This window comes from Pristiophorus japonicus, chromosome 15 (assembly GCF_044704955.1).
Source record: "Pristiophorus japonicus isolate sPriJap1 chromosome 15, sPriJap1.hap1, whole genome shotgun sequence".
NCBI lineage: Eukaryota > Metazoa > Chordata > Chondrichthyes > Pristiophoridae > Pristiophorus > Pristiophorus japonicus.
The window spans coordinates 164603452-164629179 of record NC_091991.1 but is presented as its reverse complement, the minus strand read 5'-3'; the positions used below and the strand labels follow the sequence as shown (position 1 = coordinate 164629179).

Here is a 25728-nt window from a genome sequence, read left to right as displayed (position 1 = left end):
GACAAAGGGAAACAAAATAATTTCTGCATACAGTTCTGGTCACCACATTACAGGAAGAATGTGATCGCATTAGAGAGGGTACAGAGGAGATTTACAAGGTAGGTACTGCAGGGAATTTAATGTCCAGAGTGATCTCCTGGACTAGTTTCAATCGCCTAGAAGGGTCGGAGAGGAATTTCCCAGATTTTTTCCCCCCAATTGGCCTGGGTTTTTTTAGCTTTGTTTGACTCTCCCAGGAGATCATATGGTTTTGGGTGGGGTGGAGTGTATAATCGTGCGATACACAAGGTATCGCAATTGTGTGGGACAGGCTTGATGCACCAGATGGTCTTTATCTGTCTGTCATTTTTCGTATGTTCGTAAGGCCGTTGCCAGGACAGGAGAATTTTACATGAGGAAAAATTGGATAGATTGGGGTTGTTTTCTTTGGAACAGAGGAGGCTGAAGGGAGGTTTAATTGAGGTGTACAGTGCGACGTCCAAAATCCGGAGTTCCGGAATCCAGACACCGGGCCGATCCGTGGCTGGGTCGTCCGGAAACCGGAATATGTTCTGTAAGTGGTTTTGCCCTTGGTTTCGAATCACCCCCTTACAACAGTTCCAGACACCGGAATTATAGTAGTGAACAGAAATACACAGTTATAGCCAAATCTTTCAGTCTCAACCGTCACAATGCCTTTATTCAAGTTAAAGCGCACACCTGCACCCAGTAAAACACACCCTGGTGGTGTAAAACAAACAAACGCAGTACAACACACAACCCTGGCCCGTCTGAACAGGCCCCTGTCGCGAAGTACCCACGACTAAAACACCACTGCTTGGTTCGATAGGGCACCACCGAATCTGTCCAACAGAATGTGCGTACGTCTATGATCCATGCAGAAACCTCCCCACTAAACCCCTAAGGCTTGGTTGGGACACACGACACCCCTTCACACTATGCGGCAGTCTTAAAGATTGCGTGGGCTGGGATAATGCTCACCAGTTACCCTTCTGGCTTACTCGCTGCTTCTCTCAATGAGCGAGGCTCTCTTTGCTCGTAGATGGTGTTTCTTCTCTGTCCCAGACGGAGTGCTCGGTTTTTGAACGAAGCAAGCAAGCGTAGAAGAGGAGAGAGAGAGAGGTGGCAGCCAAAACTGCCTCTTATACCTGCAAAAATGCTGCTTCTTGTGCCAAAAGTTGGTCCTTCGCCTGAGACAGTACAACTAAAAAGCAAATGAAACACCTTTTCGGCCGGTGTCTTTGTCAACTGTCCTGTCCCTGGGGATAAGGCTCCAACAAGTCTGGGTGGCCGAAAAGCTTCCTTTTCCTTCCCCAGCTCTTTACAATATACATTAATGATTTAGATGAAGGAATTGAGTGTAATATCTCCAAATTTGCAGATGACACTAAACTAGGTGGTGGTGTGAGTTGTGAGGAAGACGCTAAGAGGCTGAGGGTGACTTGGATAGGTTAGTTGAGTGGGCAAATACATGGCAGATGCAGTATAATGTGGATAAATGTGAGGTTATCCATTTTGGGGGCAAAAACACAAAGGCAGAATATTATCTGGATGGCGGCAGATTAGGAAAAGGGGAGGTGCAACGAGACCTGGGTGTCAGTCACTGAAAGTGGGCATGCAAGTACAGCAGGCGGTGAAGAAGGCAAATGGTATGTTGGCCTTCATAGCTAGGGGATTTGAGTATAGGAGCAGGGAGGTCTTACTGCAATTGTACAGGGCCTTGGTGAGGCCCCACCTGGAATATTGTGTACAGTTTTGGTCTCCTAATCTGAGGAAGGATGTTCTTGCTATTGAGGGAGTGCAGCGAAGGTTCACCAGACTGATTCCAGGGATGGCTGGACTGTCATATGAGGAGAGACTGGATCAATTGGGCCTTTATTCACTGGAGTTTAGAAGGATGAGAGGGGATCTCATAGAAACGTACAAGATTCTGACGGGACTGGACAGGTTAGATGCGGGAAGAATGTTCCCGATGTTGGGGAAGTCCAGAACCAGGGAACACAGTCTTAGGATAAGGCGTAGGCCATTTAGGACTGAGATGAGGAGAAACTTCTTCTCTGAGAGTTGTTAACCTATGGAATTCCCTGCCGCAGAGAGTTGTTGATGCCAGTTCATTGGATATATTCAAGAGGGAGTTAGATATGGCCCTTACGGCTAAGGGGTTCAAGGGGTATGGAGAGAAAGCAGGAAAGGGCTACTGAGGGAATGATCAGCCATGATCTTATTGAATGGTGGTGCAGGCTTGAAGGGCCAAATGGCCTACTCCTGCACCTATTTTCTATGTTTCTGTGTTTGTGTCTTGAGCACCGCCCAATCTTCCTGATGGGTTCCCATTACATGGCAAAGGTTTCCCATTAGGTTCCTTCCTGTGATGCTTTCCTGCATTCAGCCATCGGCCAATCCCTGCCCACCTGGTGTGTATTCCTGTGGAACATGTTTGGACCTGTCCCAAGTCCTGCTGTTCTGCAGTAACAGAAAATGTGTCCAAAAGCAAAGTCGAAAAGTTTATGCTTTTGCTGTCGATGTTTTCGCCGAATCCTTACAGTTCCGAAATCCGGACTCCCCCATCTTGGCCACCCGACCTCCCCCGAATTCCGGCTGCCCGACTTTGACTCGAACGACCCGACCTCCGGTGGCCCGACTGACCTCCGACAGCCCGACCTCTCACTCTTTCTCTCTCCCCCACCCCAGCCTTGGCCTGACCCCTCTCGCTCTCGCTCGCTCGCAGCCCGACCGAACCCCGCCCCGACCTCCGGCGACCAGACCGGCCTCGGCCCGACTAACCCCTCCTACCCTATCCTACCTACCGACCTTGGCCCAGGCAAAGACGTTCCGATATCCGGAATGGCCTCAGTCCCAAGGTTTCTGGATGTCGGACGTGTCACCTGTATAAAGTTATGAAGGGCCGAGATAGAGTGGATCTGAATGACTTATTTCCCTTAGCAGAGAGGGCAATAACCAGGGGCATAAATTTAAAGTGATTGATTGATTGATAGCAGGATTAGAGGGGAGATGAGGAGAAATTATTTTCACCCAGAGTGTGGTGGGGGTCTGAAACTCATTGCCTGAAAGGATGTGGAGGCAGAAATCCTCACCAAATTTTAAAAATACTTGGATATGTACTTGATGTGTCATAACCTACATGCCCACGGACCAAGAGCTGGAAAGTGTCATTAGACTGGATAGATCTCTTTTGGCCGACACAGACACAATGGACCAAATGGCCACCTTCTGAGCCTTAAATTTCTATGATTCTATGATTTTTTTTTTTAAATGAAATTTGTAAATTTATATCAGTTTGACTTGTATTCAGTGTCAGTAACTGGCATGTAATGTAATAGAGATTTATGTAATTACAAATGTTCTTGATTTAGTTTTAATTTTTATAATCTGTGCCACGCAATTATTTGAAGAATAATAAAATATTACAACTCCTCCCCCCCCCCCCCAATCAAAAAATGACTAGTTAGTTCTTAGCATTCCAGTAATGGATTTCTGCTAGTGTTTAACCAGCTTGTCACAGAACTGCCGAAGAAGTCTCCGAACCTCAAAGTTTGTAATTTAGAACGGTTTGGATATATCATATCATAGGCTTGCATTACAGGTGTGTGACCGAATAAATAAAGCACCTGTCTTCAAGCATTTTGTATTTTTAATCTGTTGCCTTTAAGATGCTCGGTGACTATAGGAAAATGAGCCTTCAATTTCATTAACTTTTTCATTAATGTTCTGTACATTACATTAATGTTCTGTACATTTCCACTGATTTCTGTCTCTGGATCAACTGGGAGGTCTGGCTTCTGTCACAAAGCACAGAATGTTGAGGGAGAAAATAAGAGTAACTAACTCTAGCACTACACAAAAATACTGTCTTCCTCTTCCTTTATAAAAAAACCTCGGCTTTGTGGCATGTATCACATTCCATGTATACAGGTTTCTGAGTTTCCAGTCTGCTCGACCTAGATTGGTGTGTTCAAGGGATTGGTAACTGGACCAGTGGAGCAGTCAGTGCTTTTGAACTTACTCCATCCTAAACAGGAAGTTTGTGCAGACTTTTTATAAACTGCTTTCAACCAGCTGTGTCTGTAAGGTTCAGTAATTTCAATTTAAGCTGGATTGTGTTGGCAGATCAGTGAGAACTACTGGTTCTGTGCCTTAACTTTAAATGCCGGTGCATGCCATGTATTCAACCTTCTTGCATCTCCCTGACAGTTTTTATGCTTGATCAGTGAAGAATTTAGTTCCAGTTTTCAAACCAATAATCCATTGCAGATTCCTTGGGGTAGGGTTTCCTGTCCTTGAGTAAAATGTACTTGACACCCAAACAATTTTTTTCTTGGCAGTTTTCTCCCTGCTCCTAAAGATGTTTTCTTCATTGTGGTACAGTTCTTTTCCCATTCTTTCTAAAGTCTGCGTGATTCACGTGGCCCTTGAGAGCGAGTGAAAGCAGGCTAACCTATTCTGAGGCGCATCACAAACCAACATGTTCATTCCTTGTCCAGTGTCCACATGCGCACATCCAACACGAGTTGCTGGATAGCGATCGTGAGCAGGAATGGTAGCTAATTTTTATCTCTAACCAAACAGCAGCGAGGGTAATTGTAGCATCTCTACCATCGCTCCAGCTGAGAACCGTAAGCCAGCATGACCAGGAATCCAATCTGGGACTTTTCTGGTCAAATGGCTCAGTTACTCACTGTGTTCTATTCTGCACCAAGTTCAGCTTGCCAATCACCTCAATCATCACTGCCCTACTTTTTCTCCTGGTCCCTGAATACAGCAAATTTAAAATCCCCATCCTTGTGTTTAAATCCATCCACAACCTCCTATCACTGTACCCTCCGGTACTACAGCTCTTCCTGAACTCTACTGACTCCAGTCTTTTGGGCATTCCTCTTTCCTTCACCCTGTCATTTACAACCTAGGCCCCATGCTCTGGAGTTCCCTTCATAAACTCGTCTGTCTCTCCAGCTCCTTCACTTCCTTTAAGACTGTCCTTAAAACCACCTCTTTGGCCGAGCTTATGATTATCCCTCCTAATAACTCCTTGTTTAGCTCGGCATCCATTTTATTCTTTCTTCTCTGTGAAGCTCCTCGGAGTGTTATACTATTGTTAACTGCACTATATAAATGAAAGTTGTCAATAGAACTGTTAAGCAATCAGTGGAACGAACAGTAAACCATTTTAAGAGAACTACACAAAAGTTAAGTGAATGAAGATTTAATGTTGTATGGGTAAAACAAAAAAAATCTGTACGTGTGATTTAAAACATGATTTCCACTTGCAAAACGCCAAGTGAGATGCAGGAAGATACGGGAGAGACAATCCACTTGCAGGTTTTTCCAAGCTGCTCAGACACACCACCTGGAGGCTGACTTAAATGCAGCATCGGCAGTATCTTAAGATCAAGTCACTTGCCATATTCTCTGGAAGAGGGAATGGCGTTTCAGTGGAAGGGAGGACAATAACATTTAAAATGAGGTAGTGCAATAGTGAAGACAGTGGCTTTGTTAGCTCTGTAGCGAAATCTAGTATTACTATATCCCACACTGTTACTAGTAAAACTGACCAAAATGTGGGTGTTGAAGATGCTTTTGGAGAAGGAGTCAGTGAGAATTGACAAGCTGTATTTATATTGGTCCAGGTACCCCATTAATTCCAACTTTACTGTCACACTTTAAAAGTATCTCTTGCTGTTTCAACCCAACAACTGTTCGTCCATTTTTTGCACACCACCTAAACAATTAGCTTTACTTTCGGTACATGGGATCAAGTGGTGTACAGTATTGGGTTAGAGAAATTCTCAAAATAATTCTGATCCATGCATAATCTTTTTTGTTTTCAAATTGCATTTATCCAGATGCAATTGTATTAATAACAGTTGTGAGTTGTGACAAAAATTTGCACGTGCAGTCAGAACTGAACTGGGTGGTTGTGGTTAATGAACACTATTGGGCAGGATAGAGGGAATCCTGTTATACCTGACCAGGAAAAGACCAGCGCTGGCATCAGTTTAACCTCCCCCCCCCACCTAATTCTCACAATATGAATTTCTCTCTTTACAGTTGTGAGTGGGATTGCAGATGGAGCCAGAGGAGGGAGAGGAGAGTGTTATTGTAATCAGCGACAATGAAGGAGAGAATGATGGTGAAACCTCAGTGTTCATTATAGAACATTCCCCAGGTCTGACCGTGTTTAATAGATGATGAAGATTACACATTTGAAGCATTAATTATCTTTCTTTCCTCACAGACACTGCTTGATTTGTATTTCCAGCAATTTCTGTCTTTATTTCAGCCTTTGTGATTAACATAACTGAACTCTAATTGAGGATTATAAGAATTAGGAGCCAGCGTAGACCATTCGGCCCCTCGAGTTTGCTCCACCATTCAATGAGATCATGGCTGATCTTCCTCAATACCACTTTCCTGCACTATCCCCATATCCCTTGATTCCCTTAATATCCAAAAATCTATCGATCTCTGTCTTGAATATACTCCAAAGAGTGAGCCTCCACAGCCCTCTGGGGTAGAGAATTCTAGAGGTTCACCGCCCTCTGAGTGAAGAAGTTTCTCCTAATCTCAGTCCTAAATGGCCGACCCCTTATTCTGAGATGCTGATCCCTGGTTCTAGACTCGTCAGCTTGAGAGAACATCCTCCCTGCATCTACCCTGTCAAGCCCTGTAAGAATTTTGTATATTTTAATGAGATCACCTCTCATTCTTCTAAACTCTAGTGAATATAGGCCTAGTCTACTCGATCACTCCTCATAGGACAATCCCCCCATTCCAGGAATCAGTCTGGTGAACCTTTGTTGCACTCCCTCAATGGCAAGTATATCCTTCTTTAGGTAAGGAGACCAAAACTGTACACAGTACTCCAGATACGATCTCACCAGGGCCCTATATAATTGCAGTAAGATTTGGAACCAAAATCATTTAATTTCCAAAATCTTCATGTGGGTCCCATTGTTCAAACTGTGTCGCCAGTGGTGTGGCCTCTGGGAAAAATGCAGCACTTCAATTTTTTTTGTTGAAAAGGTTTTGGTTTGTAGCCTCCATGTTATGTTTGCTCATAATGAACACTTCAGTAGACAGATGTGCAGACCTGCTCACAGGCTATCGCTGATTTAGCATTTAAGCCTGTTGGTGTACAGTGAGCTGGCAGCTACATGTTGTATTGGTGATTATTACTTCAATACCTAATTTTATTTGTTTTAATATTTGTTGGACTAAGACAATTTGGTCTTCAATTATAGATCTCTAGTGGTTCTTCTTTTGATTAAACTCATCTGATTGCAAAGTGACTCTTGTAAAGTCCCCTGGTGTCTCAAATATTTTTCATGGAGGCTGTACTGACTCTCAAAAATGCATTTTTTTTGTTAATGCTTGAAATTGCCGAGTGAAGCTTTGAGCCCATAACTTAAAACTTGTTCTGAACGGTCGGACAACTGACTGCACAGAGCCCACCAGTTGAGGGCTGCATGTTGAGTCAAATAAGTGTGCACGGTTAGCGTATCCTGAGGTTCGTGTACCAGCCAGGCTAAACCTCAGCTTACTCAGACTGTTTTGAACAGGCTGCTGCCCCACTGATTCAAATGCATGGGAGGCAGTAGCACGTCTGGCGTGAGGTGGCAGCAAATCTGAACGCAGACCCACAGTTTGCGAGCCACTGTTCTGAAATGTTTCAATTCCTCTGTGATTTTAGGTGGTCTGTATGTAAGATTTTGTCCAGATTTAAAAAAACATTTAAATCATGAATGGAGAGTCACAAATGCTTTTGTGATGCCAGAAATTCCAAGTATCAGTTGGCACAGAAGTACAAGTTTAAAAAAAAATGTGATACTAAAGTACTGCTGGATGGCTCCATGCACTGAGGAGTACATGTAGGTTGATCTGGAGGATAACATTGCATGTTGAGCCATTTTGGTTGATCTGATAGTAGGTAAGTCCACTTTTGCTGTTTGATCACATTTTTCCTGCATTTATTTTGAACGATCTTAAATAATTTTGAAACGGGGAGGGGGAATATTCAGGAAATATAATTCAAAAAGAACTCTTGATGGTTCTGTTTATTGTAACCTCAGAAGACCCTCTTAACGTCTCAGCTGTCCTCGTTTGAGCTGTATAGGCCCCAGTTGAATTTGGCCGAATATTGTACATTCATGCTCTAATGTGTTTGTTCGCCAATTGTGTTCTTCGGTCCCTTAAGTCTAGTGAGTAAATTGGTGAATAATTCAGTTTTGGTGAAATCTATTTAATTTCTTTGCAGAAGTTGCTGAAACATCCAAGGAAAAGAGCACTGAAGTAGTTGACGAAGAATGTGGGCTTGCCATTACATACAGTAAGAAAGGCAATGTGATGCCACATGCACGTTACGACTGTGTGGAGCAAGACTTTATGTACGTAGTGCTGAGCATTGATTGAGAATATCTAGTTAAGTGTGAAAGCCTTTCATGTTTAACTCTGGATACTTATTAATCTCTGAAGATTTTGGTTGAGCTGTCTTGTTGCAGTGATTATATGCCTGTTATGCAGTAACTTACTGTAGGTTAAAAGGTTAACTGGCGCTATAATTCCCTGATACCTTCCTCCTAAATTGGATGATGGTGTTTTTCTGTTCTGGAAATCTGGAACTCTTCTCTCCCCGTCGCCACCACCCCTCCCCAAAGAAAAAATAGTGTTGTTGAGGCTGGGTCAATTGAAACTGAGGATTTTTGTTAGGCAAGGATATTAAGGGTTACGGAACCAAGGCGGGTATATGGAGATAAGTTTATAGATCAGCCATGATCTAATTGAATGCCAGGGCGGGCTAGAGACCAGTTTTTGGATGGGTGAGTGCATGCGTGATCTTCAATTTGGCAACAATTTAAATTTTATATCTTTGATTTTTTTTTGCTGATCGAAAATGTTTTTGCTGGGAAATGGAGCATTTCTTTTTCAACTTTGTTACCCATTGTCAGCATCAAACACTCTCTTAGTAACATTCATTCTTCTCTGCTCCATCAATTCCCCTGAGACTAAGTGTCAAAAGTGAATCCCCTCTACTTGTTTACATTTTTTCCACTTTCCAAACAAGTCATCCATTTTGCCTCTCAGAAGATTGACACTTTCGTGCCACATTGTAGGCAATTTTGGACGCACAATGGGTTGAGATCTTCCAAGCCCATATTAGAAATGTTGATCCCTGCCAGCAAGCCGAAAGAAATGACTTTCATCACATCAGTCTGCTAAATTCAAATTGAGGTCCAAGGCATAAGGGAGCCATGCATTTACCACATTAACCCTCTCATTTCCAATTCCCAGTGGTTTAAAAGTAACACTACTTCATATAATTTTTAAAAATGTAGGCAGAAATGATTACAAAGAAAATATTCTCATCCATAAACTACAATAACATTCAAATCGTGTCACTGACAAAAAGTTTGATCATCTATGGTGCACCTCACTAAAATACACAACTTACTTATGCTTTGACGGAAGGAGGGGAGATTCAGGGAATGGTTCTAGGAGGTTTCACGTCTAAAACTAGTCTATTAATTTTCTTGCTCTTTTCTCATTTCTAAGTGGAGGAAGAGGCGTTAAGAGTCGGGCCACAATTTCCTGCAGCTAAATATTGGGAAGACCCAGCCACAAACACTATACCCTTGCTACCGACTTCATTCGCCTCCATGGCCACTGTCTCTGCATGAATTAGACTGTTGGCAACCTCGGTGTCCTGTTCGACCCTGAGCTAAGCTTCAAACCCCATATCATCTTTATCGTCGACTGGTTCCATAAAATCACTCTTCTGCTCTAGCTCAACCTATTGGCTGCAGAAACCCTCATCCATGCCTTTGTTACATCATGGTTCAACTATTCCAATGTTCTCCAGCCAGCTTCCCATCCTGCACCCTCTGTAAACTTCAGCTTATCCAACACTCTGCTGCTCATATCCTATCCCACGGCAGATCCTGCTCTCCCATCATCCTGTCCCATATTGACTTCGGGTCCCCCCATCATCTCAAATTTAAAATTCCCATCCTCATGTTTACATCCCTTCCTGGCCTTATCCCTCTCTATCTCTGTAACCTCAAACCTGACAAATCCCCTTGCCCCTGAACTCTCAGTTCCTTTGACTATGGCCCTTTGTGCATCTATCTCCAGCCTCACCACCATTGGCCCCATGCTCTGAAATTCCCTTCCTAAACTCTGTTTTTCAACATCACCACCAACTTGCATTTATATAGCACTTCTTGGGCGGCAAGCTATAATACAGCTGAGCAAAAGCTTAGTCAAAGACATAGTATTAAGGAGACTCTTGCAGGAGGAGAATTTCCTTGAAACTCATCTCTGGTCAAGCTTTTGATCACCCCTATTAATATCTCCTTCTTTGGCTCAACTATCATTATATATTTATTTTTGATTATATCTATGAAGTGATTTGGGACATTTTCTATTTTAAAGATGCTATATAAATGCAAGTTTGTGTTATCATTCCCAAATAAAGTACAGGGTTACCTCTTGCTAGTATTTTAGTGTATCTCAGTATGCATAGCATGGGCCTCAACAACACAGGTCTGTTGATGGGAGTGAGTCATCTGATGATTATTGAATTCCAGAGTTAAATAACCATTTTCAGCACCTATCCTCCCAAGTTTTAACTTAAGGAATTTGTGATTGACTATATTCTTAAAGTATTTAAAATTAAATGACTTGTCTGTTTTAGGCGCACAGAAAATGACATATCGGAGCCTGCAGGCAACAATTTAAATTTCTGTGAACAATGCTACTGTTACATTTGTGACAAGCCTGCTTCTGAGGTAGGTAGTTTTCACACAAATCATATTGCATCTTTTTATGGTAAAACATTATGATGTCCTGAGAAAGTGAATTCAAATTTAGCTATCAGTCCAGGAGTTTTCCCAGGAATATAGTTGAGAAATGGCTGATGGTACCCTGACCTGCGGGTTAGATGCATGCAAAAATATTGTTGCGATTTAGTTTTGAACATTAGTGTCTGGTTGTACCGTACCAAATGGTGCAATATCTAATGTTTTTCTGCGAATGGCATGAGGAGCATGATTGTACTGGCTGCCTGCACCACTTTCTTGATTCAAAGAAAACCGGGCTAATCAGGCAAGAGACCACAGATCCCAGGTTCAATTCCTGTCTGAGATGAGTTAGCTGGACGGCAATTGACCTCCGAACCCTGGGCTCAGGAAGGAAAGGATGGGAGAAAATGATGTATGCACTCAGCTCTGTTTGTGGGTCTCTGACTTTCTTGAGAGCTGATGGGCGAGTCAGCTCTTTGTTAACATTGGAAATTTAAAGGCTGTCTTATTTCTTAAATCGTATGTTTTAAGTTTTAAAAAAAGTTAATTTTGCACCTGAAGCAGATGCACAATGAGGCCAGCCTTTCAAAGTCACTGTGCTGATATCTGAAATTGGTGGCATAATACTGAAGTTTAGCATAGTGCAGTCAAATTATAGCTCTACATTGATGCGGAGAACAACTAGCATTGGACAGGAAATGGTGAGCTGTCAGTTTCATGGCTACCTTTATTTAATATAAATGTGCATTGACAGTAGGCTATTTCTTTCTAATCCTGCTTTCAGTGCAGTAGAAGTTTAAAATATTGTTTTTCCCTCGTATACCTTGTAAGCACAACATTTGGTGTGCATCCCAACAGGCAGAATCATTTGCTTCCCTATTTTCTCTTCCCTGCCCTGAAAGTATTTTTTATCTTTGTTGGTGATTTGTTTGTTAACTCGTTCCGAGTGCAAACCATTCTAGAGTATGTCTGTTAAGCTGCTCGTCTTGACTTGAAGGGATACCATCCATTTTATTTAAGTTCTAGTTAATATTTTTATGATCATCTTGCACATTCTTTCTTGCTAATTTGTATTTTTTCAATTTACAACATCTTCCCCTTCTCACACCCTCCTCTGTATTAGTGCCAGTACTGGAAGCTTCCTTCGATTTGCCATTGCAATGCTCACAATAAGAGTACATACTGGAAAGCACATCGTGATGTTGCACTAGCGGGTGCACTCTCAATATTCGACTTCAACCTAGTTGAGATTGATTCGGAGCTTCGACATGGAGGTAAGCATTATCACTGGGCACGGTTACAGAGTTCGTTAGCAGCTTCAGTATGCTCAATATTACTGCCTAGATAAGCAAAAACATAATGCAGCCTAGAATTCTTTTTTTACCACAGTCACTCCTATTTATAGAAACCCAGCTCCTAGCATAATAAGTACTGAATCCTGTTCCAAGCATATTTTTTGGCAGTTGTATTTTTAGCGAGCTGTATATTTTAAAAGTCTAATGAATGTAACTTTGTACTTTGAGTTCTGCAAAGCTAGCAAATTTATGCTGAAATACTGAATTAAGCATAACATTTCATGCAGATTAGTTGTGTATTGATACTGATTTAAGATAGTCAGCAGATAATTACACACTAGTAGTAGGATGAATTAGCTCTAATGTCATAAACTGCAGATACACACCCTCAGCGGCTTATGAACCTCAGCAGAGCCAAGAGGTTGAATTACTACTTCAAATTGGCTGTTTGTTTGGCATTTGATCTTTATGCACCATTATTTTTTTGAAATAGTCTTCTGTTTAGTTATTTTAAATATGTGGTGGATGTGACTAAGTGTGTTGGAAACAGTGACATAAGTAAAGAGATAGCACAAATGAGGAGTGCAATACATGTTGCAGCTTCAGCCCTAGGGACTTGCCAGAGCTAAGGATAAATGGGTACACTTGAATCATACAGACTAGAAAAGTCCAAGATTTGTTCCTTGCTCTGTGCTGAGGTTAACTGAACATACCTGGAATGTGATGGGAGTGTTCCAGTTAGCTTCCATGTTCCTTGGGTAGGATCGGCTAGGATTCTCACTCCTTACAACTATCCAGTAACCTTTGCTGGAAAGTGCATGTGTATAGGCTTGGCTGTGATGAGTGAAGAAAGGGTCACTTAGTTGAGATACCAGAGGGTTAGAAGAGCCCATGGAAGCTATATCCTAGCATGAATTACACCTTTCAGAAGAACACTGCAGTGTCGCTCTACGTATTTTTCTGGCAGAAAGTGATCAGAAAACATTGAATGCAACAATATATGGTACTTGTATTAGTTTGTTCCTGAACATAGTGAAAGTTAATACTGTAAGTTCAAAAACCTTACTCACAATCTCTCAAGATATCATGCAGGGAAAAGTGGCCTATATTGCATAAGTATTGAGTTAATTTACACTTGTCAAACTTCCATATCTATCTATCTCTGTTACATGCTACACACACGCACATTCTCTTTCTCCTTCTATTCCTCACCGCCACCCCCCCCCCCCCCCCCCCCACCGCCCACCACATCCATTTGCTAATCAGTTTTATATATTGTTGAGCATTAACTTGGCTTCGTGCCAAGCTTTCTGGGGCTGATGGTCCATGTGGACGTCAGAGATTTCATGGCACTATTCAAAGAAGAACAATGTTTTCCCATTGTCCTGGCCAACATTCCTCCTTTAGCTAATACCACCAAAGCAGTAACTGTTCATTCACTTCATTGTTGTTTGTAGGATCTTGCTCTGGAAAATAACTGCCTCACCTAACACACAAAACAGTGACTGCTTAATATTCATTCAGCAGTATGAACTCTTTGGCACGTTTCAGTGAGATATAATAAGGTGTGATTGACCACCTTTCAACTCCGCTAATGGGGCATCTCTGTACTTGGAGCAATGGACAAAGTCACACATCAATGGAGCCCCAGATGCTAGCATTAGACCTGCCTCTTCATTACTGGGAGTTCAGCTGTGAGAAGCAAACATCTCGCGTACCATGCTACTGTATATGTCAGTGGGTTGACAAGTTTTCAGCACATTGGAGATGGGGAAGATCCTGAGTACTTCAATCTTTGGAGTATGTTGTTTTCCTGTGATCCCAACATTGACCTCCATGAAATAAGTAATGACTTAGAAACTGACAGTGATTTCTGTTTGATTCTATTCACTTTGGAGTTATAGATGGATCATCTCAGTATAATGCCTATTTTAACTTTTTTCCAGGTGCCTTATTGCAGAAATTTTGGTTAGAACTTGCCTTGGAATATAATAAGTACTTGATGGGGATAATAATGACTCGAAACCACTTGATTCCGTGTATTTGTGTTTGTCACAACCAATTCAAAAGGTTGTGTGAAATATGCCAGATGAACCATGTTGAGATCCGGTTGTACAGGTAGGATACTGTCAGATCTGAAATCTGTCCTATTTGTTAAAATGCCTTGGGGCAATACACTAAGTTGAGGCTTGAGCACTAATCTAGGCTCACAGTTCAGTGTAGTACTGAGGCAGTGCTGTAGTACTGAGGGCCTGCTGTACTGTCATAGGTGCTATCTTTTGGATGGGATGTAAAATCGTGGACCCGTCTGTCCTTCAAGTTGGCCATGGCTCTATTTCGAAGGAGTTCTCCCTGGTGTCTTCACCAATATTTATCCCTCTACCACCTCACCAAAACTAATTAGCTGGTCGTCATTTCACTGCTGTTTGTGAGACCTAGCTGTGCGTAAATTGGCTGCCGTGTTTCCTTATTACAACGTTGACTACACTCGCCACTCCCTGCCAGGCTCCTCGTCCCACAGCAAGTCGCTCACCCCGTGCCACTCTTCTCCTTACATCTCCGTCCTATGCCACGCCGCTCCACACCAGGCTGCTGCTCCTTGTGCAGGTCTGATCGTCTCCTTGCTATGCCATGTGTCTCCCTCTCTCCAAAATGAAATTATGCTACTTGCTTGGGAACCACAAACCTGAAAGTGAGTTCTCACTTTGAACAACAAACAACAACTTGCGTTTATATAGTACCTTTAACATACTTCACAGGAGCATGATCAAAAACAAAATTTGGTGCCAAGCCATATAAGGAGATGTTGGGGCAGGTGACCAAAAGCTTGGTCAAAGAGGTAGATTTTAAGGGGCGTCTTAAAAGAGGAAAGAGAAGTAGAGAGGCGGAGAGGGTTAGGGAGGGAATTCCAGAACTTGGAACCTAGGCAGTTGAAGGCAGAATGATTAAAATGTGGAATGTTCCAAGAGGCCCGAATTGGCGGAGCGCAGAGATCTTGGGGGCTTGCAGGCCTGAAGAAGATTACAAAGATAGGGAGGGGCGAGACCATGAAGGATTTGAAAACCAGGATGAGAATTTTTAAATCGAGGCATTGCTTAACTGGGAGCTAATATAGATAGTGAGCACAGGGGAAATGGGTGAGCAGGACTTGAAGCGAGTTAGGAGATGGGCTACAGGTTTGGATGACCTCAAGTTTACGGAGGGTAGAACTGGAGAGGCCAGCCAGGAGTGCTTTGGAATAGTCAAGTCTAGAGTTAACAAAGGCATGGATAAGGGTTTCGGCAGCAGATGAGCTGAGGCAGGAGATGGAGATGGGCGTTGTTATTGAGGTGGAAATGTGTGGTCTTAGTGATAGGAAGCACAACTCATGATCAAATATAACACCAAGGTTGCGAACAGCCTCAGTTGCAATTTTGCTAACCTTATGGAACAAGGCACGGTTGCAAATTGATGAATCCTGTTTTGAAAAGGATTTCTGTTCAATTACTTATTTTGTGTACAATAAACCAGCTTTTTGATTTAGAACCTTGTCTCATCTCACTAGAGTGGTTTCCATCCACTTTCTGTAAGGGCAACAGCCCAGTAACAAGTATATGCAACAAGGGTTTACTATTATGATCTCTAGAAAGCTTGTGTCCATTCCAGTGAGAAAATTATAGTGAAAAGGATGTTCTGTTCAGCCTGTGGACATGGCTACATTGCCAAGTATTGTGTGTGTACACGGTCACAAATTGGTTTGTACAGAGTGAGCGCTTGCTTATTGGAGTTGTCCTTGACACAATACAAGAATGATGACTGGCCTAAAATCATATCCGCTCTAAAATTAGGAAATTACAGTAGGGATTTATGAAAAAAAGAGACTATTAAAATGAGTGCTTTTCACCTTTAAAGAACATAACTAGGAGCAGGAGTAGGCCATATGGCTCTGCCATTCAATAAGATCATGGCTGATCTGACACCTGAACTCCACTTTCCCGCCCTATCCCTATATCCCTTGATTCCCTTAGGTAGATTTAATTAGAACAATTGAATCATGGAATGGTTACAGCACAGAATGAGGCCATTTGGCCCGTTGGGCCTCGCCGGCTCTCTGCAAGAGCACTTCAGCTAGTCCTACTCCCCTGCCCTTTTCCTGTAGCTCTGCAGATTTTTTTCCTTTTGGATACTTATCCAATTCCCTTTTGAAATCCACGATTGAGTCTGCCTCCACCACCCTTCCAGGCAGTGCATTCCAGATCCTAACCACTCGCTGCGTAAATGAAGGTTGATTTGTGACTATTTTGTGTTTTATTTGGATTTTCGAACTTGGGTTTCTTTATAATGCTCACTGACATATTGGGCCGAAAACTGCGGCCTCTCCGGTCGCGTACAATGTACACAGGCACCCGAAGAGGCTTCGCAAATGCCGGTTCTCAATGCGCATGTGCCGAGAAACAACTTTTTTTTGCGATCTATTAAAATTTCTTTTGATAGATCACACGCATCCCTGGGAGAAGGACATTTGCGGGGCAAAGATTGGGCTGTTTGCCCAGCGAATCTCCTTCAAACTCTTGAAGGACATTCTTATAGCCTACTTTTACCAGCAAGAGTTTTAAAACAGAAAAATTGAACGTAATCACTAATTCTTATTTTAAAAACCCTGTCCATTAAGTTTATTTTTAACCCTACTAAAACATTTTTTTAATTCAAAATTTTTTTTTTCGAAAACATTTAATTGTTCAAGAAGCCAGAATTGGCAGAGCACAGAAATCTTGGGAGCTCGTACGGAGTTCCTATTATTAATGAGAATATTACATTGTGATTGGTGGTCCAGGCCACTTGCGTACCTGGGATATGTGTTCCTGTTTGCTGCACAGCGAATGAAGGCCACTTTTACTTTGTGTGGTACTTGCTGTTTCGGGCAAAGATATTAGTTGCTGTTGGTTGCAGTTGTTGTGCCGCAGTACAGTGCAAGATATTGGACCGACTATTCAGGTGATCTACCTGAATGTTTTAAAAATCAAAAGGCATCAGAAGAAGTACGCTGCATCTTTGGAACTGGCACGTTGAAAGATGGCGTGGCACAGTGCCAGAGTGATGGTATAAAGGCAGCATTAGATTGCACGGTAGCAAACAAAACACAACCTTGCAGCCTAATAAACTAAATACTGAACACATTTTTACCATCTGTTTAGTGTCAATACTTTTTTTTAAGCAGGATCTGAGTGAATAGATCACGGGTTTACATAAGTAGTTCTTCTTTAGATTCAGCTGGCTATTGAGGTCAGTAGCTGTGCAGACCAGGAAAGTCCCGAGTTTGATCTCCAGCCTATACCCAGTCAGCTGGTGCTAGCTGGGGCGGTGATAGGAGTGCTACAATTAGCTTCAGTGCCCCAGGTAAAAGTGGAAAAATTGCTCTTGGCTGCTATACACTGACCTCTGCTGGTAGTGCATGTGTATGACTGTTGGATAAAACCAGAATCTGGCTCAGCTATGCTGGCAGACACTCACTATCTGGGCTCAGACATGAAGTATGGCTGCACGGTCAAGTCATTGTCCAGGCCCCTTGGAACTACACCAGCATAAGGTCAATACCTTAAAAAGGGGGCGGGTTGGGGGTGAGGGAGGACAATTGATGGACAATGGGGAAAGTAAAGAAAAGTTTGATCATCTATTTGGAATAAATCACTAAGTTTGTGTATACAGTCTGTTCCGAAAATCAGCCTAATTGGTCCAATTGACAACATGCAGCACTGAAAAACTAGAATATTATTGCATAGACTTATTAGAATGTATGCTAAAGTTGTAGATTGACCATCTAAATGTACTTGGACTGTTGAAATATATCGTTACATTTGCATTTTTTACTATTTGCATTTAGGGCAAATGTATTAAAAAAAATGTTTCAGCACAAATGCATGATGTCCATGTAAGGATGACTTGGTGATCAAATGGTCAACTAGTGTATTGAACGAGAGACAATGATCTTAAGAAGTCAGAATTGACCAAAAAAAGATTTTGCGTAGAGGCTAACCGAGCTCACCATTATAATGGAGTTAATCGGATAATAACTTCTGGGATCTTCACATGCGCAGTTAAACGCTGAAATCCAGAAGTTGCTGTCAGAGATAACCCGCTCCTCCACAGGGTGCACTGTTGAAGTTCTCGCCGATGGACTCTGCACTGAAATGATGTGAACTTGAGGTACTTGCCCACTAATTCCTACTAATGGCGGCAGAAAAAGTTAGGATTGATGCATTCAGGGGTATGTGGTTTTCTAATGGAGTGATAATTAGTACCAAACATCCTCTGTGGCCTTGAAAATTTAATTTTACAAGTGTAGAGTCTCATTCCTTCAGAAGTTAATTAGTATTAGGGATTTCTTTAAAATTAAAATACTTTTTTTTAACCTTTTCTGTTTGTCTCTTGTATCTCTCTGTTACTCCCATCTGTCTTTCCCAATCTTTACATCTAATTACATTTCCTGCTTTATACTTCCCGGTCTTGGTGAGGATTCTTCAATCTGGTTGGTTGAAGAGCCCTGCTGTTTCTTGATCTGCTTACAGATGCCACAGATCCTCTATAGAGGGCCCTATGCTAGATCAGATGCCGGATTTGAGCAAGTTGCTGCTCAAAAACCCGCAAAAACCTTGTGGGCAGTTGTCAGCCAGGTGAATGGTCAATGCTGTTCCTTCGCTGCTGACCGAAAATCCAGGCCATTGTGTATCTGACTAGAATGGTACCCACGTGGAGCAGGTGTAAGTGTACTGGGTTACAGACATAAGATATTTCAGACTTTGACTTTCCATCTTACAATAAATGATTTCTGACAAACAAGCATTTATTTGCTTTTGTGTTTAACAGTAGGAATAGGGCTTAAAGCAGAATTAACAGGTGTTGTTTTGGCTTGTTCAAAAGGAGCTGTTTTAGAGGTAACAAGGGTAGTTATCAACCCCATAAACTGCTGGATAGTTGATAGGGATTTTTTTTAAAGAAGCAGCTAAAGTCTTTACGGAGAAGAAAGTAGGCAAATTGCATCTCTGCAGCTTGGGATCTGAGTAGTTGCTGCAGCAGCAGTTTAATCTCACTCACCAACATGTTCTATCACAAAATGTAATTTCCACATTTCAAGTTGTATAATCTGTGTCTATCTGTTGCCAAATCTTCCCAAACACTATGATAGTGGTTTTCATTTAAAGTCAGGCTGTGGTTCTGTCAAGCAGACAATTGGTGTAGATTTTGAATCTAGCTCTTCATAAACTTGCACTTCCCTCTGTACTCAATTAAAATTTGTAATGCGTTCTTTTTGCTGGCATAACATTTTGTTGCAGTGAGTTGTTGTGTGAACGGTTTGAGTGCATTTTGCTAATGTTACTTCTTTCTTCCCATAGTTACACGCCTGTGTTTAATATGGTGAACAAGTTTATGCATCAGGCAGAGAAGGAGAAGCCGAAATCAGCTGCAATTATGATGATCGGGGTGGCAAAAGAAATTCTCCTTCACAAACAGCCTCCACAGTTAGTTTCTTTTTTTGCTATTGTTTCCATATGAACCATTAATAATTTGACCTGTGGCTCCCTTAGTAAAAGCACCTGGTGGTTCATTTAATAAGACTTACAGACCTGGTTTTGATTCTTGCTCTGTGATGAGTTAGAAGATCTCAACTAGGACAGTAGTTATCCGACATAAGAAGGGACAAAGACTAGGGGATTGAAATTCACTATATAACGCTGCCCGTTAACACCGGTGCTAGGCGGCTAATGGACTGCAAAGGCCTACCTTCGACAGTAAGCGGTGTCGACGCCTCATCCTAAATTGAGTTGGCTCTTTGGCAGAGGCGCCAAGAGGCAAAGCTGTGCCAGCTAACGCCCCCCCCCGCGTGGTGACGTCATCCAGCGTACAACGCCTCACTGACGCGTCTGTCGCGATATTTGCTTTGTACGGCTGCCGTGCTGGCAGGTGGCCGTACAGCCTGAAAAAAGTGGTTGTAAAAGAGCGGATCGCGGGTGGAATCGCCCAGAAAGGAAGGTAAGTTTTTCTCTCTTATTTATTTCTCCACGTTTTCATTAGTTTTAAGAGTTTGGAAGTTTGTGTGTGGATCGGAGAAGTTTTAGTTTTTTTTTCCTTCCCGTTTTTTTTTTCCAGCATGGTAGCAGCCTCCCAACGGGAATTTCAGTCGGCCTCCTGAGCTACTGCCCAAGGACGAGTGTGCAACACCACTTTTTAGCGCTGCTCTCTCATCTTTGGGCATTAAAACTGAATTTAGGACTTTGAGGCTGCGCCTAATGTCCGGTGCTAAAATCCACACTCGGACTCAAAAACGGCCATAATAAATTTCGACCCCTTGGATTCCTACTATTGTTTGCTATGCAATAACTCTTGCTGGAAGTGCATGTGTGGACATCTGATGAAGACAGGATCAGGCTTACTTGTAATATCCTCTACAGTTGATTGTCCTGCTGTCTAGGCTCGTGTATGAAGAATGCCAACTTGAGCGAGGTACTGAAGAGCTGCTGCTGCTTATGGAAGTCAGAGTCAGTATCACGGAGCATTGGTGGGAGAGTACCTCCCCAATTTCTTAAAAAATTTAAGTTATATTGAATTATAAGAGACCTGATCTCATTGAAACATAAAAATCTTAAAGGGCTTGACAGGGTGGATGTTGGAAGGATGTTTCCCCTGGCTGGGAAGTCTAGAACTAGGGGTCTCACAATAACTGAGATGAGGAGCAATGTCTTTACTCAAAGGGTTGTGAATCTTTGGATTTCTCTACCCCAAAGAACTGTGGCTACTCAGTCCTTGAGTATATTCAAGCCAGAGATTGATAGATTTTTGGATACTAAGGGACTTGAGGGATATGGGGATAGTGCAGGAAGATGGAGTTGAGGTAAAAGATCAGCCATGATCTTGTTAAATGGTGGAGCAGGCTCGAAGGGCCAACTGGCCTACTCCTGCTCTTGTTTCTATGCCCTTATTTTATCCCTGCATTTTAATAACCCCCAAACTAACCTCAGCCAAAGGGACCTTGAGATTTTTGGTTGATCAGAGATCCCAGCTCCCTGAATTATCAATCGAAGAGAATACAAATAACTTTAACTCGGCCCTCATCCAATACCCAGTGAGCTATCTGAACCACCCTCCTCCACTGATCCTCAATGTAGTGTCTCAGACTTCTTGTAGATGAACATAGAGGAAACTCAATTTCCACGTAAGGTAACCTGTTGCGTGTCATTAACCCAACAAAGCATGCAGACCTTGCTGAATTCAGGAAAGTTCTTTATTAAAAAGAAAATTACCACTTAAATTATTACATTTATTTATTCCTCGCGTTTTATTTTCTTGGGCTCTTTCTGCCACCTCACCCCATTTTCCCTGATGGGACTGTGAGAAGCTGACTTCATTCTAGGGCTTTGACCGTGTTGGTCTGCAGATGGGTGCTAGGAGTTATGACAAGAGTGAGAAAATGTGACTTGCCCTTCACATGTATTCTCCTGTCTTTCCTCCACTTTCTTTTCCACCCTACTGCCCCTTCCCCCAATCCACAGGGCTGGAGACAGAGAAAGAAATAAGTCAGAGTCTCTCTTCTCCCCCACCCCCCGGCCTCTCCTTGTCTCTCCAGAAGGCGTTGTCTCTCCTGGACTGGGATATGATTCCACAGGCACCACATGCTGTACGGTGACTTGCCCAAGTGACAACTATGCACTGTTGAGACCCTCCAGTGACTATCAGCTGCTTATTTGAACATGGATGGCCTCACACGTAATCCTATCCTGCTTTTGCTTGTTGGCCATAAGCATTTCCAGGAGTTGCTGGATAGCAATTGGATAGAGGCTCTTGTTTTTGTCCCCTTTTTAAAACCGGTTCTAATGGAGCATCCCTACCAATGCCCAGTACGGAAATCGACTGAACCTGGAACCTCTCTGGTCTGTATAATCTCAGCTGCTCATGGGTAAACTTGCTAAGCTATTGAGGACCTTTACTAAAATCTGTTCAATCTCACACAAACAGAATTGGTCAAAAAATTGTCCAGCTCTATCCCAGCTGGGATACAGTTGAACTTTTTTTCATTCCTTCTCAAAGTAACAAAGCCAAAACAAATCTTCCCAAATCCAAAGTGATGATTAAAGCAGTAAACAACCTTTGGAGATTACCAACCGTGTGAGCTGTGAATAATAATTCAAGATGGGGGCCATTTCCAAAGGAATTTCTACTCTTGAAGCATAGGGAGCTCAGAATTGGCTGTTCCACACATTCATATCAAATCAAAAAGTGCAGTACAATTTTAACTTACAGATATGTGTTTGGATTTAAGTTGTTAACAGCGCAGCAGTTAATGTCTAGTCTGCCTTTGAGCTGGTTAATCGAATCTTCCTAATGCTACTTGCTGTATAATTTCTCATTTTCCTTTTGGCTATTCTATATCTGAACAAAGCACATTAGGACAAGGTCACTTCTGCCATCCCTATATAGCAATGTCTGGAAAAAATACTCCTATTTTTTTTAAAAACAGAAGATTTTTGCTCAATTCATCTACTTTGTTATTTAACAGGGAAGTTTTCAACAAAGATGACCGGACCTCAACTCCAAAGCAGGCTGTACCAATTTTTATGCAGAGGTAAGATGTGTGTGTGTGTTTAATTAATGTAAAAGTGCTAATCATGCACGGCATGATACTTTTCAGATGGGATTCCATCAGAATTGGGAGTTCTGGCAAAGTATCTCCTCAAATTGTTAACCGTACTCTCGTTCAGATGCTGACGGACTTGCTGTGCATTTTCAGCACTTCTATTTTTATTTAGATTTTCAGTACATGCAATATTTCTTTGTCTGTGCATTTAATACCATATATACACAAGATGGTTCTGTGTCATAAATTCTGTGCCTTTCCAGGTCATGGTTTCCTTGGTTAAGCTGCTTCAGAACATTCATAATCTTCAACTGGCCCCTTTTTCTTGTCCTGATCTATTACACCAGATGAAACTTGCTTGCAGTTACTGGTATGAAAAGATGCACTACAACTGGAAACTAAATGAGGCGCTATGTAAATGCAAGTTGTTAACTTTCATTTGATTTGACTCCACTCTACCCAGCACCAAATCAGGAAGCGCTACATTGTGATGTGACATTCCTTGAATGCCAAATTCAGCTACCTGAGTTGTTTGTGCTTAATTCCGACCTGATGACTTTGGTATAATTTTCACAGTTATCACCAGGTGAAAAACAGGTGATAGCGACTTGGCAGTCCGTGTGTCACCTTGTCCGATTTTTGATGTCAATTGTGGGTCGCGCTCAAATTTCCAGCAGGTAGAATCTTACAGCACAGAAGGCGGTCGTTTGGCTTAGCACGCCTGTGTTGCCTCTTTGAGAATGCTTTCGTTCCACTCCCCTGCTCTTTCCCCATAGCCCTGAAAATGTTTCCTTTTCAAATATTCTTTTGCCAATTATGTTAAATCTGTGTCCTGTGGTTACCGACCCACCTGCCAGTAGAAACAGTTTCTCTTTATTTACTTTCATCAGAACCCCTCATAATTTTGGAACACCTCTCTTAAATTTCCCCTTGACCTTCTCTGCTCTATGGAGAACAATCCCAGATTCTCTAGTCTCCCTCTCCTTCCCATTTTCTGCCAGCAACAGTGTTTGATGCTTGTATCATGGAAGACAAAATGTCCAAGCTTCAGAATACAACACGCAGATGTAAAACTGAAAGGAGAAGTATCTAGTCCTACAGCGTTGGAAATCAGGCTATTAGCCAAAAAAGTATTATCTATGGAACGTGACTTGGATGGAAACTTTGGAGAAGAAGCAATCAGGAACAGACTACTCAAACTTTTCTCTTGTAGGTGTATTTGTTTATCACTGCTGTTAAGGCATGATGGTAGCACTTAGTATGGTTTCATTTTTGTTTTACAGACTCACCAATTCGTTGCAGAGAATGCTTGTGTTGAGTGATTTCCCCCCTTATCTATTTAACAAGTTGAAAGCCTTCTATAAAACTCTTCCATTTCCTTCTTACTGCTTTGCCTTTACTAATAGGTGAGTGTTTCTGTGATATTAAATATGTGTTTGGAAATACTTCAATTTAAATCTGGGTGGGCAACCATCAATAGGAGGAGAGAACAGCGAGTTGCTGCCTTCTCAAAAACTTTCATGGAAGTACCAATGTGGGTTACACTTGGTGACCTTTTCTATCGTCCTACCTTCCTGCTGAAAGGGATCTTCTCTGCCACTGTCGGGTATCCCACTTAAGAACACGGCCATTTCCAAACGACCTGGACTTTCTTGTCCCTCCAACTGCAACATGGTTGGGAGGCGGAAAGGGGGATAAAATGAGAGCAAGTAGAGCAAAGATTAAATGAAATTCTGGTGTATAAAAGTTGTCCAGTTAAGTCATCCGGATGAGGAACAGCAACTTAATAATGCAACAGATGTAATGATTCTTTCTGGGGTGAACCTTCCCATCATTGCTCCTGTTAATCAAATAGTTAAAAAGAATTGTGATCGCTATCCTTTAAGCTTCTGTCTTTCTGTTAATTTTTACTGATTGTAATACCCCTTTAATGATCTCAATCAGTGTTTCCCCATAGCGGCCGAGCACCAATCGAGAGGACCCGTGCAGGCCGCTCACCAGCTGCTGCCGATGGAAGAGCAGCCACGCAGCAAATAATAAGGGTCTGTGCAGGGGAAAAAATGAGAGGGAACGTTGATTAAAATCAATCCCAACTTTCAAGTTTTTTATAACTGAATTTGACCTAATTGAGTCCGGTACGAGAGAAAAATATGTTCTATAGTACAGCTTTACTGATTCTGTACCTTTTTTAAAGTAAGTTTTATAAGATACTGATTAAATGATACTATAAAAACAAGAAGTGCAGTCACTTGTCCTCCACAAAGATAACACTTCAGAGTGTGTTTGTTCACAGTCTCAATGTGCTGTCCTGGGACGACCATTTTCTGACCTCCATCCTAAGGGGTCAAAATATCACCGGGCACCGACAGAAGAAAGGCAGGAAGGAAATGTTATGGGAGGAGCTCTCTGTCGTGCAAGCACGTGTGGAAAGAATGGAGGCAAGAGAAGAGTATGTTTCTTTTATTTAAAGTTAATTCCATGCTGCAGCAACCAATAGCAAAGTGTGTGGCTTCTTTTCATGTAATTGATGATTTTTTTTAAAAAGTGTAACTTGACATTTTCTTGTGTTCTATTTTTAAGGTCCTTTTTAAAATAGAGGTGATTAAGGGGCGAAACAGTCAATTTTTCTCTCTACCTTGTCCCATCTCTTCCTAATTTTAAAGAATTTTGATTGATAGAAACGGACTGTTTCTGGTGGTTTGAGTGGTCTAGAACAAGGGGACCTGGAACCAAGATTAAATGTAAGAGGTTTAGGACAGCGAGCAGGAGAAACTTTTTGCAGAGGGTTGTGGGGCTGTAGATGCACTGCCAGAGTTAGTGTTTGAAGCAGCAACCATGTCGAGCTAAGGATAGGTGAGATAGATGGCTAAAAGAAAGGGGGATATAAAGATACGGGAACAGGGTGGGCACGTGATATTAGGACTACTGTTTGTGTGGAGGATAAACACCTACAGGGATGGGCCGAACAGCCGGTTGGCATGTTGTAGTGCTATGCTTACTGTCGAGGCACTGG

The 25728-nt window shown here is 42.2% G+C and overlaps 1 protein-coding gene across 4 annotated transcripts in view; it reads left to right on the top strand.

Annotated features, from left to right (window-relative positions):
* LOC139280512 (uncharacterized) overlaps positions 1-25728 on the top strand; it is a 61201-nt gene that overhangs the window by 1537 nt on the left and 33936 nt on the right. For 3 of the 4 annotated variants that reach the window (XM_070899989.1, XM_070899990.1, XM_070899991.1), the window contains exons 2-10: positions 6067-6184; positions 8273-8402; positions 10709-10802; positions 11938-12088; positions 14056-14227; positions 19480-19605; positions 22638-22703; positions 23999-24121; positions 25009-25164. In XM_070899989.1, coding sequence (XP_070756090.1) covers positions 6085-6184; positions 8273-8402; positions 10709-10802; positions 11938-12088; positions 14056-14227; positions 19480-19605; positions 22638-22703; positions 23999-24121; positions 25009-25164 — 1118 coding nt within the window. In that variant the 5' untranslated portion in view covers positions 6067-6084. The remainder of the gene's footprint in view (positions 1-6066; positions 6185-8272; positions 8403-10708; positions 10803-11937; positions 12089-14055; positions 14228-19479; positions 19606-22637; positions 22704-23998; positions 24122-25008; positions 25165-25728) is intronic. The other variant, XM_070899992.1, reaches the window with a different exon arrangement.